The sequence below is a fragment of the Pavona decussata genome, unplaced genomic scaffold (assembly GCF_977016875.1).
Source record: "Pavona decussata unplaced genomic scaffold, jaPavDecu1.1 SCAFFOLD_143, whole genome shotgun sequence".
NCBI classification, from domain to species: domain Eukaryota; kingdom Metazoa; phylum Cnidaria; class Anthozoa; order Scleractinia; family Agariciidae; genus Pavona; species Pavona decussata.
Window position 1 is genome coordinate 432,605 of NW_028145556.1, and position 20,280 is coordinate 452,884.

The 20,280-nt window shown below is 38.3% G+C and overlaps 3 protein-coding genes and 1 long non-coding RNA gene across 4 annotated transcripts; 1 reads left to right on the forward strand and 3 right to left on the reverse strand.

The window, feature by feature from the left end:
* Positions 1 to 514: 514 nt before the first annotated feature.
* On the reverse strand, positions 515 to 20,269 carry LOC146466445 (splicing factor 3A subunit 3-like). Its single transcript, XM_085127327.1, has 20 exons — positions 20,082 to 20,269; positions 18,713 to 18,760; positions 18,201 to 18,253; positions 17,997 to 18,102; positions 17,085 to 17,157; positions 16,510 to 16,601; positions 16,299 to 16,381; positions 15,547 to 15,619; positions 14,386 to 14,451; positions 8,737 to 8,805; positions 8,322 to 8,389; positions 7,587 to 7,627; positions 6,667 to 6,800; positions 5,364 to 5,429; positions 5,144 to 5,242; positions 4,330 to 4,409; positions 3,953 to 3,983; positions 3,157 to 3,247; positions 2,488 to 2,543; positions 515 to 1,608 (listed from the first exon to the last, which is right to left on the reverse strand). Exons 1-20 carry the CDS (start codon positions 20,175 to 20,177, stop codon positions 1,531 to 1,533), a joined length of 1,503 nt encoding a protein of 500 aa, XP_084983453.1. The 5' UTR covers positions 20,178 to 20,269; the 3' UTR covers positions 515 to 1,530.
* LOC146466446 (uncharacterized) lies at positions 5,815 to 6,655 on the reverse strand. Its single transcript, XR_014868003.1, has 2 exons — positions 6,349 to 6,655; positions 5,815 to 6,155 (listed from the first exon to the last, which is right to left on the reverse strand). It is a non-coding gene; the product is annotated as an uncharacterized LOC146466446 (long non-coding RNA).
* Positions 9,540 to 11,117, forward strand: LOC146466447 (uncharacterized). The gene is made up of 2 exons (XM_085127040.1): positions 9,540 to 10,393; positions 10,698 to 11,117. The coding sequence occupies exons 1-2, from the start codon at positions 9,883 to 9,885 to the stop codon at positions 11,108 to 11,110; spliced, it is 924 nt and encodes a 307-aa protein (XP_084983166.1). The 5' UTR covers positions 9,540 to 9,882; the 3' UTR covers positions 11,111 to 11,117.
* On the reverse strand, positions 11,671 to 12,840 carry LOC146466448 (uncharacterized). Its single transcript, XM_085127041.1, has 2 exons — positions 12,466 to 12,840; positions 11,671 to 12,303 (listed from the first exon to the last, which is right to left on the reverse strand). Exons 1-2 carry the CDS (start codon positions 12,510 to 12,512, stop codon positions 11,682 to 11,684), a joined length of 669 nt encoding a protein of 222 aa, XP_084983167.1. The 5' UTR covers positions 12,513 to 12,840; the 3' UTR covers positions 11,671 to 11,681.
* Positions 20,270 to 20,280: the final 11 nt, after the last annotated feature.

Here is a 20,280-nt window from a genome sequence, read left to right on the forward strand (position 1 = left end):
ACGAAATAACAACATTTAGGGAGGGTGGCCCTCAAGAATCGAATTGAAATTTGGAAGGGTTTTTTTTTTTGGGAGGGAGGAAAACCGGAGACCTCGGAGAAAAACTAGACATTACCATGGCAGTCGACACTGGAAATAGTGATGGCGAATACAGTGTTCCAAGTATATGCCATGTTCGCTCCAATTCAAAACGGCGGCCAATTATTCGTGTGCAAGGGCTTACTTAAACGAGAAGACTGCGCTGATGGTTTCATTGGTAAGGTACGTTGAGAGGTAATACACCAGACACGAGGAAGCGTGTTTCATCCGATTTCCAAACACCGTGAAGTGGGTTAAAAAAAACGTCTGGGCATTCGGAAATCGAATGAAACGCTCTCTCGAGCGTTTGTCACAGGGAACCAATCAGACTACTGAAAACTGCAATATCATGTGTTTCAAGAAATCAGCTCTTGTGCCCGAGGAGAAGGTATAATAAAATACTGTATATTTCAAATGCCACAAAACCAACATAAAATAAAGAAAAGGTTTTATTGAGCATACTTTACAACTAAAAGATTGAGACTATCGCGTTGGATTATCAAAAATCTAGACTGCAAGCAGTCCCTTTCTGGTTAGTCGAGATAGTGTACTCATAGCGCAGCGAGACTAGAGCGAGGAGAAATAAACGAGAAGAGACTGGGGGAGAGAAGGAAAAGAAAGGGACTGCGCTCTTAACTGTAACAAACGCGTTCGAATTTCCCGTCGCACCAGCAACGGAAAATTCCGATTGGTCCATAAACAATAGCTGCTGTCAGACAAGTTTGATGTGTAATTAACTTCTTCACACGTTTGATGTCAACACTTCAGATAACTAGGAAAATGGCTTCGGTGAGAGAGAGTAGCAGCGATGTGTTCGTAAATTTAAGCGATCAACTTGGCGGCTTAGTTCTAAAAGAGGAACAGAAGTTAGCAGTAGAAGCCCCTTTCTCAGAAAATAAGTACAATGTAATTTTCGCATCCGTGCGGAACAATTCACCGCACGATGCTTTAAAATGATATAACAACAGCTTTCCAGTTGTTTTAAGCCACGCTCTTAATTACTCTTCGGGCGTTTGTGTCGTCGATTTCTTTTAATCTGGGCCCTGAAAATAAAATTAGAATTTTGGCCTCTTCAAAGAAGCTCGACGATTATTCCCCTTCGCTCCTTATCAGTAATGTTCTGGCCCGGTGCTCTGGTCATTGAATAACAGTGTGGAGTTGTTATTTATTAGCTGTCATTTTTAATTGGATTTTTAATGGGTTTAACAAATTGTGGGTGGAGTTATCCTGAGCGCGTCTGTTACAGCTAAGAGCGCAGTCCCTTTCTTTTCCTTTCCCCTTTTTCCGCCTCTCCCCAAGCCCCCTTCCCCTCGTTCGCTCTAGTTTTTTTTTCGCGCTCGGCTATTTCGCGCGACCTCTCGACTATCCAGAAAGGGACTGCTTGCAGTCTATAAAAAATCCGGATTATGTAACATTCCAAGAATGAGTAAGGCGTGACGCGTGACGGTATCCTCACAGCAATCCTTGACGACTGAGATCCTCGAATGTTCGCTTGTTAACAACGTTCCCAAGAGAATCTTCATACTCCTCCTACAAATAAAATTCAACAGAGGTTGACAAATTTTACAAGCAAGCTCCCCAAGGGTGCAAAAGGAAAAAGCAAAAGCTCGCTAAGAAAACTCGCAATCGAAATTTCAGATGTCTTGACTAGTTGAAGAAAGATAACACTTGTTCTGAAGAACCATACCACAATGAACCAGTTCTAATCAACGTCAGAGCTTAAAATTTAAAACCAAAGTAAACATATTTTTCAATATTTTCGACAGTCAATCGTATTCATTTGTTTGCGTGTGAACCACCACGTTTCTGCTTTGAGTTTTTGGAGAAGTAACAATAACAAATTTAGAGACATTCACGTTGAAAGCTGATCATAACTACTGATTAGACAACGTTATGTATTACATGTAGAAGTTAATCTCGCACCCAGAAGAGAGAGAAGATCCGGGTACGAGATTATTAACAACTTTATTTAAGTCTCAAATCTGGATAGCCGAGCAAATTGGGGAGACTAACAAAAAATGTAAAGTAAAATCTATTCAAGTAGAAACCGATTACACTTTGCCAATCGAATGCCAATCGAATGCACATCCCCCGAAGCTATCACAATAAAAAAAAGAGAGAAAAAACACAGAACTGTATTTGACAAAATATCGAAAAGCAGAAATAACCTCAAGAGAGTTAGTAGCGCCAACCTGCTGAGGGTGGGGGGTCGGGTGAGTGGAGTAGTTACCCCCACTGCCCCCTCGGTATCTTGGGCTCCAGCTTCCCAAATTTCGCTCTCCCAAACTAAGCGCTCACCCGGGAAGCAGGGGACTGTGCGATTTCTTGAACAGATTCAAAAGTTAAAACCGCGTTACATTTCTTCAATGTTTGCGCTTGGAAGTATGAAAATATTTAAAGTATACTCGCCTCTTGTTCAGGAAGCCAGCGTTCTTTCGCTTTCACAGCTTTTAATTTATGCCACACTGTAAACAAAACATACAGTCATTTAAATCGTCATGTCAGGGCAAAAAGCAAGTTAATGAGACGTGACATAAGTTACACGTGATACACCAGTTAAATGGTTTCCTTTCATTTTGACAAGAAGCCCCATATGGCGAGCTATACCGGCGGTGATGTGTTTGCATGGGAATTCGCTTTATAGCATCCCTCTGGATTGATCAGCAAAACTTTCGAGAACAGAGTGACAAATTTGGCCAATTCACATGCTTTCGTGGAGAGGGACAATCCAATGAGAATTCAAGCATAACTTCTTGGAAGACAACTAGCAGCAACTGAGCAAGTGAAATGTGATCATGTGCAGTGGCTGTCTATAAGCATCACTCAGGTCCTGGTTGTTCAAAGAGAGGATAACGCTATCCAGTTGATAAAATGTGCTCCAACCAATACATTTTATCCGCTGAATAAAGTTATCGGCCCTTTGAACAACTGGGGCAAGCCCGAGAACGTTTCAGACACCTTATTTTTTCGGAATTCATTTTACGCCAAAATCTTCTATAATCACTAAATTGTGCACCAAGTTTGGTCATCTTCAAAAGTCAGAAAGAGCAAGAGTTATAAAAATAAAACAAACGGTACATGCTACTGCATCCTCTATCAAGGTAACGTTGGCAAAATGAGCTGTGTTGGGAATTCCCAGACATCTCATGCCATGTGCGTGACGCCATTCCTAAGCAAGAATAAAGACATAACAATCAGATGTTAGAGAATTAACCATAATATGTACACTACTGAGTAACTGTTACATTTGTATGTGCGCGTATCTACTATCTTTTCAAAATAAGGTGTAGAGAATCTCCTGCTTCTTCGGTTTCCACACCGAGACAGTTGAGCATTTTTTCTTGGATTGTCCACTTTATTTTACTCTTAGAACAAAACTGCTCTCATATGCTGCTCTCATATTTTCCGACAGTTGGCCATCTTTATCTGTATTACAAGTAACAACAGCTTTCCTGTTTGGTATGCCGTCATTGCCGCTGGAACAAAAAACGATTTATTTTTTCATGTTCAGTCTTTCAAAAGTGAATCTATGAGATTTCAAAGGAATGACCAAACTGATGTCTTCCACTCGTTGGCTTTCCTTTTCACCTTCTTGGTTTGTTATTACTGTTATTTTTCTGTCGTTTCTGACCTAATTCTATTTGTTGCTATTTGGTTTCTCATGGGCTTCCTCGCCACCCTTTATTTTATCATTATTATACTTGTAATTTCATTAATTTTTTTATAGTGGCAAAAAATAAACTTGAACTTGAACTTGATGTATATTTTTGAAGTGAGCCCTCCCGATGAGCGTAGTCACTCTTAGGGCAAACTTCGCCAACAAATATGTTCAAATAATAATTTTTAAATGTGACGTTTACAGAAACAAACATACCGCGAAGTGCCTCTGGAAAGCTTTTGGACCCCTAGAATAAAACAGCAAATAACTACTCTTTAGCAATGGCTACAATGTGCAAATGTTTTGCGCGACTGAGAGAAGAGTATTTGCAGAACAAACAACAAAAAAGAAATTAACAAAAACCGTAGTAATCTACAGGTGTCAGCTAGATTGTATTGACTTTACTCAAAAACGCAACTCCATGGTTCTGTGCTGCTGCTGGATCAACACAAAATATATCATGAACATGCATACTTAGACGGTTCCTGGAACAGAGACATCATGTCCACATTGCAATGCAACATTACTTAAAGCCCCCTTCTCCAGTGAGGAATGAAATTCACGAAAACAGAAGGATGTTTCTATATTCATACCTGTAGGTGTAGTTTCCACATATTTCGCAGCTGTAGCTTATGTTGAGTCCATGTAACTTGTACAGCCAGTAAGGGATAGGCTATAGACAACAAAAACAGTCGGTCAATCCTCTACGCCCCAGTGGTGAACAACATCTAATTACTGTTCTCTTTAACAAACCAACTACGTGAAATACCAGAGACACGAACGACTTGGTACATGCTAGAAGACTTGATAGAAAGAAACGCTCTGCTAGCAGGGTATGCAAGCACAGAAAAAATCACGAATTAACCGGCGAGACCAGAAACCTTTTCTGGCTTGTTCCCCCTGTCATAAAAGCCAAGAAAGGCATGATCTCATCTCACAGGGTAATCGTGATGGCCTTGGTTTTAATTCTAATTGGTCAAGAGGTGGTGCATGTTTTTTGTTCATCAATCACCTCGGTGCAGTATGTTAAATAATTATTACTTTCAACAGTTAACTGAAAACAGCTCTCACAACCAACCCCAAATACCCTGTAACAAAGATTATAACAAATCCACATGCTTAGTGAATTTGCTGAGAAAGGAAGGGCACAGAAGTGAGAACACTCAACTCCCAAAAGCGGACTCTGGGTTCAGTCCCCAGATCTGGTATCATGAAGGTAGAAATTGGTGAGCTCAAGAGGCATAAGAGAGCCTGGTTTTGTCTAGAAAACTGGCTGTTAAATTATTTTTATCGTACAAATAAAAGTAACAAGAACTAACTCCCAATATGGCCAACAGACTTGTGTGGAAATCAAGGATCATACATCACAGAAATGGCTATACATTACAAGTATAAAATAGAATGTACCTTTCCATCCCATCCTAAAGGTAGGTTTTTAGGATTATAAAGAACAGTTTCTTCATCGTCAGAATCAGACTCATGGCCTTCTTCATGCTCTTCCTCTTCCTGCAACAAAATCGACAAAATTAGAAAATGCACTTCTATTCCTATCCGCTTTCTTTCTGTTGTGCAAATAATTATGTTCTTGTATGGAAATTACCAGAATGCATAAAAAAGTTGAACATACCTCTAATTCATCTGATGTGCGTGCTTGCTTTCTTTCAACATTTTCTCGTGTGGCTTGCCTTTGTTCCTGAAAAATCAAGAAGTACCACGGTGACCTTATTGCAACTGATCCAGTATAAACCTTGAACTTCATTGATGAAGTTAAAGTAACAAAATGATAAAGAAGAGCTCTGTAAAGTACAAGCAATAATCCTAGCAAACTGTAAAACTGTCTGCAACACACAAGTCACATATGAAACAATTTAAGGTGTAGAGTCACCTATATTTAGTGTCACTTTCAATAATCAAAAAACATATTGTAAATGTTAAAATAGTGGTTCACTTTTGTTCACAATAACTCTACTAGTGCACAGAAACTACATGTATTATCATTGATCTTTGGCTGCAGATGGCTAAGATGGAAATGATGCCAATTTTTTTAAGTTCCTTCTGAGTATTTTGGAAAAATCGCAAAAAACTGATTAGAGTTTATTGTTCCTCTGAGAAATCATTTCATATTTTCCTCCCGGTGCTCTTACAGTTATTTCATGTTAGAAAAGAGGTTCTCAGTTAAATATTTGCTTAGTTTTGACAAACATACAGCAAAATCTCCATGACAGTACACCCCTTTACGCACAGTGCCTAGGTCATCATGAGTCTTCCAGTAAACCCAGTGGTCAAATCATCTGACCAGTGCAAGCAAGGTTATGGTTTTGACTACTGTCAGGGACTGACTGTTTTTCTGGCCCATACTCATATTGTGCTGAACATTGCATTTTATTATTTCATTACTAAACTTAATACAGTCAACTCCCTTTATTGCGGACACCCTCGGAACCGCAAGTTAGTGTCCTTAATAGCGAGAGTCCGTAATAGCGGGAGTTTATTTTAGTCAAATTTCTGCAATTTATTTTTGCCGGGGATTTAGCTGCTGTCCGTATTATCGGGGTGTCCATAACAGCGAGGTGTCTGCAAGGCGAGAGTTGACTGTACTACATGTAAACTACCACTCTTTCTTTGTCACCCCATAAAACATTTTCAACATTGCTGATCTTAACAGTGGCAGGACGTGTGTCAGGTAGGAACCTAGTAAATGGCCTAGCCAGCCATGAGTCTTGAAGTAGCCCAGTTGTAAGAGAATCTGGCCAGCATACAGAAGTTCATGAGTTTGATTATAAGGGAATCTGATTCTTAAAGTCTCCTATTCTCAGACATGCTGAAAACATTTCACTCATTTCACAACAACATGTAGCTCCACAATCACCACCTTTCTCTTTATCACATTCAACCTACTTGAGGAAAGCAAGAAGGAAAAAAAAACTTACGCCAAGTATTTCTGTTAAGTGATAAACCTGAGCTTCAAGAGCAGCTATCTCTCTTTGTTTTTGTACATTGTCTCGTCCCTTGCCAGCTCTTGCTTTAGCAAATACAGATGGGTCTAGCTGATCTAATGGCACTCCTGTAAAGAGACATACAATATCAATTATAACGTTCATTTAAAGTTCTCAAATTCATTAATAATTCATCAAGAGAAAACAAAGAAAAAAACTACTGCAGCGCGATTTGGATATGTGTTCCTAATTACTATTATTGATCATTTGAGAAGCCATAACAAACACTCAAAAGTGTGTTTCATCACATATCCAAACACCTTGAACTTGTTTAAAAAATCTTGGCTAAGCCTCGCTATTTCAACCTACTTCTCATTGTTTGGATATATCTGATGAAACACGCTTCCTTGTGTATGTGGATGTTAACATTAAAATGCAACTCAGATAGATAAAAACTTGCTTATCTCTTATCAAGTAAAGAAATTTTCAATAAATTTTATCTGATTAAACAACATGTTCTGCTGTAACAGACGTGAAATATTGTTACCTTGATCCTTCTGGGATGTGAAAGTTTCTCATGGCACATTCTCAACTTAACTATGCTGAGAAACTAACTAGATTACCAGCAATGTTTCAAAATTTTTTGGAACCAAAACATCCCCGTCAGTAAAATAAGCTAAATTGATTCACAGCCCTGTACATATGTCAATATTGCCAGCCCTCTCACGGCGTTTTGTAGTAGTTGACAAGTTAACATACAGGTAACAGGAGTAGAAGGCAGGAAGGGCTGTCGCTAAGTCCAAAAGGGTCTTGGGGAACCAAGCGACAAATAATTATCCATAAGCAACAAAATTGGCAGCTGCTGGTACATTATGAGAGAACTCATAATTACTATTGTTCCTCTCAAGTCACACCTTTTGTGCTGAAAAGCCTTTGGGCCCTATCTTCAAGTGTGCTGGAAAAGTAAAACAAGAAAGTCTTACAAAAAATACTTGGTATGATAATAGAGATACATGCAGACAGTCTACTTTCAAGTAACTCTTTGTATCAATGTGTGAAATTCCAGGGAAAGTCAAATTAACTGGACAAGGACAGTTTTGTTAATCATGCTAGGGATCTTTAGCAGTAATGAGGATGATGGTAACAAGACTCAGAAAACAATACTTTTAATTAGCAAGTCTAATATTATTAAGGTACAGCACATCTTCAGTTACAAAAATCATGCTTAAGATTAATTAAAATATAATTTAATTAATTTTTCAAAACATTTTAAAATAAAAGCTAGCAGTATCAGAAAAGAACAATGTTTTGCCGTCCTCATGATTATTAATTTTTTTTTTCTCCTTCAGAACTTCAAAGCTGCCACTACAATTAAGCTCCTGGATACTTTGGCTACATAGCACGAACAAAATGAGTTGAAGCTATTACAAACTTATTCAGAGAACACAATTAATTTAACTCTTAAGTAACATTGTCAGTGGCATTGCCATCATCTCTACTTAAGGAGATAAAGGGATCCCCCTCTCTCCTCCCAACCCACCCCACCCCTCACTCAGCAGTATGGCAAAAGTTGTACAGTTGTATTTATAGTTCACCTTGCAGTACACCTTCATGTACCACAAAAATACCTCTGCAGCTGTGACACCTACCCTCCACATTTCAATCCAAGAGCTTGAAGAGCTTGTTTAAGTCGATCAAGTCCCAAGGAAGCCAATTCCTTGAAAATGAAAGACAAAATAACAAAAAAGTTATTTTTTTAAAATACTGTCAGTGAAAATCACCAAGTGTGTGTGTTGCAGGTGGAATCTGGTTTTAGGCCAAACACATTTCCATCCATAGTTGAATTGGTGATCTACATTTAACCTAGGTAAAATAATACTAACCCATACAGCTAAGTTAAGCAATGGGGCGTGCTTTTTTTAGGGGCAGGGGGGCTAACCTAACCCTTACCTCCCTTCCCTTCCCTAATCTTTATCTTATCTCTCTGTACATGCCCCCCTCCCTAAACAATATTTTGTCTCAAATTAAATAGGCCTTCTTTACAGTACAATATTATAATCCTACCTCTGGAGAAGAAAATGCAGAAAGGTCCAGATGGGCACCAGAATGTGCTAATGCACTACTGGCATCTTTCTGCAACATGAATAAATTAAGAAATCTTATCAGCAAAATGGTACATAATTCATCACCATCATCATCATCATCATCATCATCATTCATCACTGATATAGAAACTAACTCCCAGCTCATCACTGCTATCTCTGATAGCAAAAGTCTAAGTCTAAGCCAGGTACACACTTGCACTCCACCATTGCAAATTCACCCCCAGGGCCTACATGTAGGTGTTTGAGAGCCATTAAAGTGCCTATGAACCGAAAATTGTTTTCATTTAGTTTTAAAGTTTACTTTTAAAAATACAGGTTTCCAAAGTTTGAGAAATGTAGACTTAAAAATGACGATTTTACAAGCCTTTAAAGTCATGCTATTTTACTCTCAAAAATGGTATTTGAATCGCGCGGCCAAAATACCACGTGATATCAACCTCTGACGTCACTTTGTTGCCAAATTCATTCCCGCAATATGGAGGAAAAGAGGCAGCGAGGGCAGTATTGCGTTGCTGGTACGCCAAACCAGCAAAGCTGCCAAAACAGATCGTTTACCCCGGGTATACGAATGTACCAATTTCCCGCTGATCCGGCTGGAGGGCCAAATGGGTCCAGTTTGTCCGCAGACATAGGCATGATTTCAAGAACCCGACGTCAAAATACACTTCACTCTGTTCGGCTCATTTCGAGGATTCGTGTTATGAACGCAGTTTATCCGTTCTAAGCCGCATGGAGGCCGCGGGGATGAAAGTAAAGTACTAGAGACCTTAAGCAAACACTTGAGGTGGTTAGGTGGAGGCGGCGATGGCTGCGCGGGAGTGGGTTGAGACCGCCTCCTCTTGGCGCGAAATTAGATTATTTAAGCTTTCGTGAAAGCGGCGGCGAGCGACGGCTGTTTTGCTTTCGTTTTCAGTGGTCCAATTTGACTTTGTTCGTAAATTTTACGAGCATAATGGCAACATTTTGAGAAGTCCGAGACCTTCTAGCTGTTGCATGCTTTGAGGACATCATAGACGAGGAAGAATTTCTGTTGTTGTGGGATTTACACAAGTCGAAAAATCTCGACTTTCCTTATGAAGACTACGGCCGATTTGACCTGGACGAGATGGACGATTCAGAGTGTTTCGCAGAGTTTAGATTCAAGAAATGCGACCTTCCAGAGCTAGCTGCTGCCTTGCAAATACCTAATCAGTTTGTGTGCCATCAGCGGTCAGTGGCCGATGGAATGGAGGGACTCTGTATGCTGCTCCGACGACTTTCATATCCCTGCAGACACTCAGACATGATAGCGCGCTTTGGTCGGCCGGTGCCTGTTATGAGCATGGTCACAAATACTGTGCTAGATTATATCTTTACCACCCACAGTCACAGAATTCTACAATGGAACCAAGCTATTCTGCAACCGGCGCAGCTTCAATTATATGCTGATGCAGTCTCATCGAAGGGAGCTGCATTGAACAATTGCTTCGGCTTTATCGATGGAACTGTCCGGCCAATTTGCAGACCCAGAGAGCACCAATGCGTGGTGTATAACGGCCATAAACGTGTTCATGCGCTTAAGTTTCAGTCCATTGCTCGTCCAAATGGACTCATCGCTAACATGTACGGCCCTGTTGGTAAGTATATTTGGTACTCAAGTATCTTGTTTTTTAACAGGGCGTACTCCCCTCTTTGTACAAAAAAATGCAGAACATATATGAGATAAATGGTAACAAAAAGAACCCCCTCAAGCAAATCCTAACTACATCCTTGTTTTGAATGTCAGTCAACCAAATCAGTACTTTATTGTCATTTTTTGAAGTCAGGAAATCACTTGTTTTCCTCACCACTTTTTATGAAATAGTTAACAACACTAGGGTGTAGGTCATTACTTTTTCACCAGTTACTAAATCAAATACTGTAAAATGTTCTTTTTTGCAGAGGGCAGGCGGCATGATTCTGGGATTTTAGCAGACTCACAATTACTGCCTCTCTTGAATCACCATGCATTCTTACCAGGGGGGCAGCTTATGTGCATATATGGGGACCCTGCCTATCCCATGAGGGCTCATCTGATCCAGCCATTTAGAGACAGGGTGTTGACCCCTCAGATGCAAGCATTCAACACATCCATGAGCAAAGTTAGAGAAGCTGTAGAATGGTTGTTTAACAATGTTGCCACGTCCTGGAAGTTTATAGATTTCAAGAGGAATTTAAAGATAGGGCTTAGTAGTGTAGGGAAAATGTACTTGGTATGTGCCATTCTACGAAATGCCTTGACTTGTCTCTACGGAAACATGACATCAGAGTACTTTGATTTGGACCCACCAGCTCTGCAGGACTATTTTATTTAAACCAAACATGAACAAGAGATGTAACCTGATAAAAGTTGTACTGAAACAGTCATTCAGTAAATGCTTAGATGAATTAGTCTAATAAGAAAACAAATTCACATCTTGGGACCACTCCCACATTTTGGCATCTCAGTTTGGTGTTTCAGTTAGCTATTTTGCACCAACACTAGGATAATCCGTCATGAGTCTGTGATTGTTACAGAACAATCTCTGATCTATACATTTTACACTTTTATCACAGAGTGATCATGTATGAAATGAATAAAAAATATTGTTAACATTACTCTGACATAGTTTGTGGCCCAACTGTTACATTCCAGTGAAGCAGGGAGTAGAAGATTTGATGCATGCAAAATTAAACGAAATAAATTAAATTAAATAAACCAGTAAAATGTAACACAATACGAATCCCTTCGTTTTAAACATATGCATAGATTAAACTTAGAATCATCAACATTAGACCAACCCTAAATGACATCCAAAATAAAATAAGTTGGTCAAAGCTTAGTTTATAACCTGAACAACAGTGATGAAGAAGACAAGAAAAAATGTATATGAAAGGATTGCTCAGTTACTTGTCAGCCATTTTGTTCAAAATCTGTAGTATGGCTGCATTCTGGTTTTGCATCATGGTGAGCAATTCTTGTTGCATCTCTGCCTGACGCTCTGTTTCAGCTTGTCGAGCCCCCATCTTTTCCCTGAGAAAATCAAGAGTTTCACTTCCACTTCTTCTCGACTTCTTGGCTACAGGCTCGGCCTTTTCCCCCGCATTTCGTTTACTCGTTTCTCCGAGCTTTTCACAAGCTTTCCGCCTTATTTCTTCACCAATCGCTCGATCTGAATCAGCCTTTTCTTTACTAGTGCAACCAAGGTCACTGGCCTCTGCCTCCTCCCATTTTTCTGATATCTCTTCCATCAGGATATCCATCTCGCTATCTTCGATGTCAACTCCACTCAGTTTCGCCTGATGTTTTCGTTTCGCCTTGAATTTGTCCAGTAGTAGTTTGAAATGTTCCTGTACGTTTTTCTTCTTCACCTGAAATTTCACAGAGGTTTCGTCATTCAGACGATCCGTGATGGCATTCCATACTTTTCCTCGATCAACAGTCCTTGGTTTGAAGAGCCATGGTTCTGAAGCTCTGACTTCTTTCGCTAGGATCAAATCGTGAGCTTCTGTCCATTCCATGATCGAGCTAGAAGAGAGTCAACAAAACCTTATTAATATATTCCAAAGTTTAGTGACAAATCGGAAGAACAAAACAGCATTTTTTACAAGCAAGTACTTGCAATCTAAAGTTTTAAAGTCTACAAGACATAGACGTCGCTCGGAATGATGTGAATCTCAGGAAACTCACCCATTTCTTTTGCTTTTCTCTCCTTCGCTGCGGGCTTCGGTTGCCATCTTTCTTCTTCACTCACGCCTCCAATGTAACGAGTGATTTTCGCTGTAAAGCAAAAGAAATTTCAAATATATTTACAAATAAAATACAAATATAAACATCAAAAAACACTTCTTTGCTTTTACGGAGGAGTTTCCGTGTATTTTACGTGCTACAAATCAGAAAATAAAGCGACCGTCTCTCGAGGCGGCCAAACCTACCTTTCTCGCCGCCGCCACTGTTGGAAGACGCGGGCAACACTCCACATGATTATGCTAATTAGCTTGAGAGCAGGAAATTTTACTTCCGGTTGACGTCCACCTCACCGCCTCCAGTGTTTGGTTAAGGTCTCTATTGCCTGAAAAAGGACGCGATCCCAACGAGGGATACTACTACTCCACCAGGTCAAGAAGAACTTAGCGAGCGAAGTAAACAACAGGTGAGACAAGTTTCATGCTTCTTGAGGTTCGTCTTGATATGGCGTAATTTCGCTATAAGTTACATCGTAATGTTCATCGTTTCCCTCTTCGACATCTTCATCCTCGGGGTTACCGGACATATCTGAAAATTCGCTCATTTCTGAATTGCTAGACATGTTTCCTTCCAAGCTCGCTCACTTCCCAACAAGGCACTTTGACAACACAAACAAACCCGTGGCAACAAAGTGACGTCACGGTTTGGTGAATTTGGAAAAATCTCGGCCCATTCCCCTGACCATTTTTAGGTTAAAATAGCAGGATTTTGAAGGCTTGTAAAATCGTCATTTTTAAGTCTACAGTTCTCAAACTTTGGAAACCTGCATTTTTTAAGGTAACCTTTAAAACTAAATAAAAACAATATTCGGTTCATAGGCACTTTAAACAAACTCTAAATACAAAATTGTCCACCAGTTTAAAGGGGAAGTATCATGATGGAAATTTGGTGTTATATCAAAAACTCCAAAACTCCAAAACGTTTTTCATCAACAGAAACCTAAAAGTCTTGCTTAATTTGTTGTAGATTGTCACCCCAGTGTGCTAAGACTATCAAAGAGTGTCTCTGGCTACAGATGGGATGGTTAGAATGGAATGCAACTTGAAAAAAGTTAGGATAACTGATTTCAAGTTCTCGCATTTTCATTTCCAGCATGCACCAGAGCAGGTCATCAGTTGTTCCTATCAAGAATTCAGATGATTTATTTTTCTTGATGTTCCAGAATTATTTTGTAACTAAGTGAAGGTGTTGTCGCACCATTTTCACTACAAAAGGTCAAAATCCCTGTGATACTTCCCCTTTAAAGGGGCACTGTCGTAGAGATTTTGCTGTATTTTGGTCAAAACATCTCAAATATTTGACAAAGAACCTTTTTCTAACATGAAATTGTTGTTAGAGCACCACCTGGGAGAAAAGACTAAGGGATTCCTAAGAGAATGGAAAAACTATAATCAGTTTTAAGTAACTTTTCTACAACATACAGGAAGAACTTGAAAAAATTGGCCACTTTTTTCAAGATGCAATCCATTTCCATCCTAGCCATCTGTACACTAAATGTAGGAGGGATTGTTAACACAACTGAATCATTATTTTGACCAATTCAAATGTGTTTTTGGCCATTCAAAATGACACAAAAAATTGGCGACACTGCCTTTTAAAAGTTCTTTTATGCAACTCAGTTAAACTGACAAAACTTGATTTTGAGTTAATAATTCAAAAGAACTTTTAAACCTGAATGAGGTTAGCCACACTAACTTAAATTCAAACAAACCTATAATAAAGTCAAAGCCATTTTTGTAAGATGTCTGTTAACAGCTATCCCAGTTTGATTTTTCACCAAAACCCTTTCTATCACTGCTCATGCACTCGACACTCTATCTCCACTGTATACTCACATGCAACATTGTAAAATTATAAAATTACCGTCCATCCAGGAAATGTTCCTTTCGTCCACTGTTCATCAAACTCTGACATGACTTTGCCAAGCTCCTAAAGTGTAAATAAAGATAAATCCAAATATATTCAATTGTAAATGTGGTAAGAGAGACAGAAAAAGATCTTTGTGACTTGAGCCGCTACAAATAAGCCTGAAACCCAGAAGAAGGAGGAGGAGGAGGAGGAGGAGGAGGACGATAGTTAAATCTCATCAGTAGCACGGTATGACTTTTGCCTAGCCTTATATATGATTTATGTTGTGTGCGGTACTGCTGTCATGCAAAAAGTCACATACAACTCTCATCATTTAACACTGCCTATCGCTACAGTTGTACATACATACATACATACATACATACTAGCGAGTTCGTGCCGCCACAGAAAGAGATATGTACTGCAGAACTTTAGAGTAACGCAACTAAGGCACGATGCACCTGTTACCTAGATACTCTACTGAATATAACGCATCTCTATAGTAACCACCCATATTTTACTGCCAGCCTGTTATTTGAAAAGTCAGTCATTAAAAATTGCCTGATGAGTGTGGTCCGATAACTTCGAACCATACGAAACAGTATTGTCGCAATAAACGATGAAAACTCCTGAAGCCTGAACTTCTGTCAAGAATTATACATTGCTCTTCAATCAAACGAATTGAGCACTCTACGAAACACATTCTACCCAGAATACAAGTATTTACATACATACATGTATACATAACTTTTATTTATACATGATTTTTAAAGCTATTAGCTTGTGGGGCTGCATGTATAAGACTAAACTAACCTAATCTACATTAAAATATATATCAGGTAGTGACTACAATGATTAATAGTATACAAAATCCCGTTGTCTGTAACGTGTGGTAGATGCAGACATCCAGTCAAACTTAAAATCTTTAAAATATCCTCAGCGCTAACCCGCTTCCTAAGATTGTTAAGTTCAGGGACACTGCTGCCTCCTTGTCATCGTAAATTCCAACATTATTGTTGTATACTTTTAAAACATGTTTCTCAATCCTAAAGCCTTGTATGTGAAACAACTTGTACCACAGGCTTGTCATCGTCAGGTGACATACTGCAAAGCTAGCACCTAAATTGGTGCTGGCCCTAACGCGGTTTCAAATTTACATGTGCAGTTTGTACTTACCCCTTCCAGGTCATAGAGTGGTAAAACCCTTTGACAATAGTCATATATGTAATCCAGCAGAGCTTCAATGTACCTGATAAACAAGAAAAAAAAAAGTTTCTAAGTGACATCCCTAGAAATGTGGCTTTCCTTTCACATTGAGCGCAACATGCATAATCTCCTCACCATTCTCTCGCCTTGTGGACACCTTGCTATTTAAGACACCCCGATAACAGGGACAGCAATTAAATCCCCAGCAAAAATAAATTACAGACGTTTGACTGAAATGTATTCCCACTATTACGGACTCTCTCTATTAAGGACATTAACTCGTGGTCTCAAGGGTATCTGCAATAAAGAGAGTTTGCTGTAGTTGGGAAATTCTCTTCACGCATTTTAAAATATTTTATCTTCAATAATTAAAATTATAAGAAGAAATTAGGCACTGGAGCTTTTATCTGGATTAATTATTTTATGTGTGTATATTGTGGTTCAAAAATTGGGGGGGCTTTCTGGCCTTTGTCTCAGATTATGGTAATGAATACTGCATAAAGGAAAAGAAAAATGAAACTGGTTTGAAAACTTTTCAACCAAAAAAAAAATAAAATAATAATAATAATAATAATAATAATAATAATAATAAATTAACCACAACATGTAAATGAAAATTATTATAATTATTTAAATCAGGCCAGACAAACGTATAAAAATTTTCTACAAAACATAAGTGGATGAATTTTATAATAAAAATCATAGTGATAACTGTACCCAACCTTCTATACTCTGGGTTTTTCTTTTCTTTAGGAATGTCGAACAATCTGTCAAATGTTTCCAGGTAGGTTAGGTAGTCAATGCGCTGTAAAAAAAAAAATCACAGAGAAATGAATCATTCTTTACAATTCTGATAAGCTAATGCTCAATTCATGCTTCATTCATTTACTGAATGGTAGCCATCCTCTAGCTTAGCCTAATGATGTCACTCACCTCCACCCCCCTCAGGTTAAGGAACTTGTCGTAAACTTCATGTAGATCCAGATATTTTCCGTACCCTTCTTCATCTGTAAACTCTACCAAATCTAAGTAAGACCAAGGGAAAAGATGTTAGGTTTATTTAATAATGAACAGTGTTACTGGTGTCAAACAGACTTGATACACCTGGGCCGGGTTGTTCGAAAGCCGATTAACGCTAATCCACCATTAAAAGTTAATCAAGGTTTTCATTTCGCTTGTTAAAAATGCCTTACAAAGGTCATTTTAAGCTAAGGGCAAAGAAAAGTCTAAGTCAAAACTGAGGACAAAACCTTTTCGAAAAACATTTATTGTATAGTAATTAAACTAAAATCCAAGTTTACGTTAACCCAGGATTAGCTTAATCGGGCTTTGAACAACTGGGCCCAGGATGACAAACAATCTTACCCCATGTCGAATTAAATTTATCTACAAAACAAAGAGTATCACTTACATAAACTAAGGTAATGCCATTACAAAGTAAAAATTTTAATTATGACACTATAATATTAAATTAAACAAGTTGTATATTTCTACTGGCGTGAGCTTACTTTGAATTTCTTCTAAAGGATTTTCACGAGCCTCCTTCAATTTCATAAACTCTAATTGCATTGGTTCTGCAACCTGGCGAAATAATTAAATTTAAAAAATTAACAACTAATAAAGTTAAAAATAAATTGCAGCAAACTATTAGAATGGATGCAACATATGGATATAACACCAAACAAACTGTATTCCTTCAACTAAGCACCTGCTAACATGAAATTTGAACAAGCATCAACCACTGGACTTGTTTGGCGTGATCTCTTAACCTTCTATTACATGAAAGTTAGATTTTAAGTTATGATTAATGACAATTTACCTGTTGTCTTCAGCTAACTCACACTGTATAAAATTATTTATATGATTGTGGTTATCTCAACAAAGGTAGACTTACAATAATCCTTTTGTTTATTTCTGTCTCAGTGGTTGTCATTGAAGCAACGACTCATGTGAGACACTGTCAATACATGTACATGTAGAGTATGTAGTTCTGTTTCAAACTCACAGTTTGTGTGTTATAATAATTATTAGCAGCAAGTGAAGTAATGGACTACATGTAGATTAAAAAAAGGAAAAACTGCAGAAACATTAAAAATTAATTTTCAACTATGTTTGTAGCTGAACTGGACAGCAAAATTTGCACCCATAAATCAACAATATACATGTGTATATATTTTTTTTCATTCAATAACTTTTCTTGCTGCTGAGAGGAACTTCTGGCTTATAGAGCATGTTCCTTCTATGGCTAAGAGGGAGAAACGCTTTCTTCATTTTATTATTTATTTATTTATTTCTTTATTTATATTTTTGGAGGAGAAACATAAATTTTGTTTCTGTAACCTTGTTTCTCCAAACCTATTTCCTGGTACTCCCAAGTCCTATGACATACACATTGTAGGCATAGTAAAATATATGTGTACCTCATTGGGGAACTTGCGATGATAATCTTTAAGACTTCTAAGGCGGCCATAAAATTCAGCAAACTCATTTGGCCCAGACAGTGCCGATACTTCTTCTTTGCGTAAGCTATGAAACAACACAATGTAACAAAGTTAATATGCCATGACAACCAGCTTCTTATAATAAGAAAATGCAGAATGATATAAAAAGGAATAATTATTTACCCATCCTTATCCTCATAAAGGCCTGACAACGATTCTGCTCCTCCCGCTGAACGCTAAGCCCAAAAGGAAGAAAAGGAGAAGTGTACATTATTAGCAATTATTTCTCTTGCATTCATTTATGCATCAGCCATATTGAGTCAGCAAAAGAAAATTAATAAAAAAGCGGAAAAACAGATGTTTTGGAGTAAAGAAACACAGCTCAATGTTCTTTGATTAAATTGAAAGCCACATAAAAAAAAAATCCAGTCAATTTTGAGTGAAATGAAAAATTGACCTCAAGTTTGATATGCGACAGTTGTGCTATGAGCCCTTCAGTTGTGTTGATCATGTGTTCATTCTCAAAGACCATGTAAAAAATTAATTAGCCCTTGGCCCTTAATCTAGGAACTAATTGCATTTGAATAAGGACAGAGTTACACCCCAATATCTCACAAAAAATCTGTTTATAAATAAACAATTAACTAAAGATCTTAACAGTCATATAAAAAATATATATATTTAAATATTATTACCTCCAGCAAAATCTTTACTTGGTGGTCTGCATTAATTTGCTCTTTACCCTTAATGGACATAGAAAAAACAAAATAATACTAGAAATATGTGACTCGCAAAACCTCGCAAAGCTGGGGCTGGGTGGAAAGCCCTCTTTACTCGTATTGTAGCTTCAAATGAGGAGATTAAATGGGGCATAGGATTTTTTTTTGATGAACATGGTCTTTTCGTAGTTCCACAGGCTAGTTTGTGGTTGAAAATCTATTTCTGACGCAACGTAATGTATAACGGGCATGCAGCGCTGTCGTGTTCGATGAATTCATTTCCCACGGAAAATTATTTTACCGCAGCCACAAAACGTGTAATTTCTTCAATGCAATCTTTTACAAAAAAGATTTCTAAAAGAAAGGGAAAAGATTCTGGAGAGATAGTTCTGTATCCAGTGAATATTGATGAACATTGCAGTTGAAATTTGATCATGCACGCATATTTTTTCTGGTGTATGCAAATTTTGCTCCAGACAACGCCAGACAGTCTGACGTCATTCATACTTTGTTTTTCACTGTTGCCAGGCAACAATGCGGACACCTTCAAAGGTATAAACATATACACATATTTTTCGCTTGGATTCGCGCAGTTTAGCTCTGGTCGGGCCGGCTCGGCCTGACAAATTTATTAACCTCGCTACGCTCGGGCCTTCGCGAGGAAATTATGATTTGTTGTGTCCATTCACAAGAAAGCAACTGTTCACTTAACTAGGCTGGTATAAAATTTGCCACAGATTCAAGGTGTATAATCTGATCATAAGTGACTTTTTAAATTCAAATTGAAGGGCCGGTGGAAGAGAGGCACAATCGACAATTACAAGCTTTCGAGAGCTGCTACATGTACACTACTGAAACAAATAAAGGCATAAAGTAAGCATACTAGCCGGCTAGTGACACCTATCACAGTGATCTACTAGCTTGTGTATGGCACTTACCAGAGTTAACTATAAATTTTAACAGAAGTTTTGCTAGTTTCACTTTAGTTATTGCTAGTTAGTTAGTTAATTAGTTATCGCTAGTTAGTTAACATTTATTTTTTTAATAATGACATGTAAACTCTGCAGGCTCTCAGAGACACTTGAAGACCATGCATAGATAGAATTGTTTGTAATCAATGAAGTAACAACTTCAATCTACACTGTAGCTATCGATACAAAGCTGTCCTTTTCGGTTATGGGTTTTTCGGCTAGATTGCTCGAAATGGGCCGGGTATTCTGCAATCGCTCCGGTTTTTCCATCACTGCATTTAACATTGATAGAGAAGAAGCAACGGCATCGAAAAATAACTCGAGCTCCAAGGAGATGGTTGGAGTCACAAAAACAAAAATTTTAACTTCCTTACCGATTGTTTCTTGTGCAATATTTCATCTACCATCGCCTTTTCCAGCCTCTCCCTTTCCTCGTGAATTCTCCTTTGTTGCTCCAACAAAGTCTCCATGGCTTTTATTTCGATGCCAACTGGTAACAGCAACCTTCAGTCGATTCGTTCAAGAACGTTGAGAAGACATGTGAATTCAAAACCAAGATGGCGCCCACGGGTG

Coding starts and splice junctions, on each gene's coding strand:
- LOC146466447 (XM_085127040.1), top strand. CDS start 9,883: ATGGACGATTCAGAGTGTTTCGCAGAGTTTAGATTCAAGAAATGCGAC. Junction 10,394..10,697: donor TAACATGTACGGCCCTGTTG/GTAAGTATATTT, acceptor TCTTTTTTGCAG/AGGGCAGGCGGCATGATTCT.
- LOC146466448 (XM_085127041.1), bottom strand. CDS start 12,512: ATGGCAACCGAAGCCCGCAGCGAAGGAGAGAAAAGCAAAAGAAATGG. Junction 12,304..12,465: donor GAGAAAAGCAAAAGAAATGG/GTGAGTTTCCTG, acceptor ACTCTCTTCTAG/CTCGATCATGGAATGGACAG.
- LOC146466445 (XM_085127327.1), bottom strand. CDS start 20,177: ATGGAGACTTTGTTGGAGCAACAAAGGAGAATTCACGAGGAAAGGGAG. Junction 14,452..15,546: donor CACTCTATGACCTGGAAGGG/GTAAGTACAAAC, acceptor TTTACACTTTAG/GAGCTTGGCAAAGTCATGTC. Junction 8,390..8,736: donor CTGCATTTTCTTCTCCAGAG/GTAGGATTATAA, acceptor TTCATTTTCAAG/GAATTGGCTTCCTTGGGACT.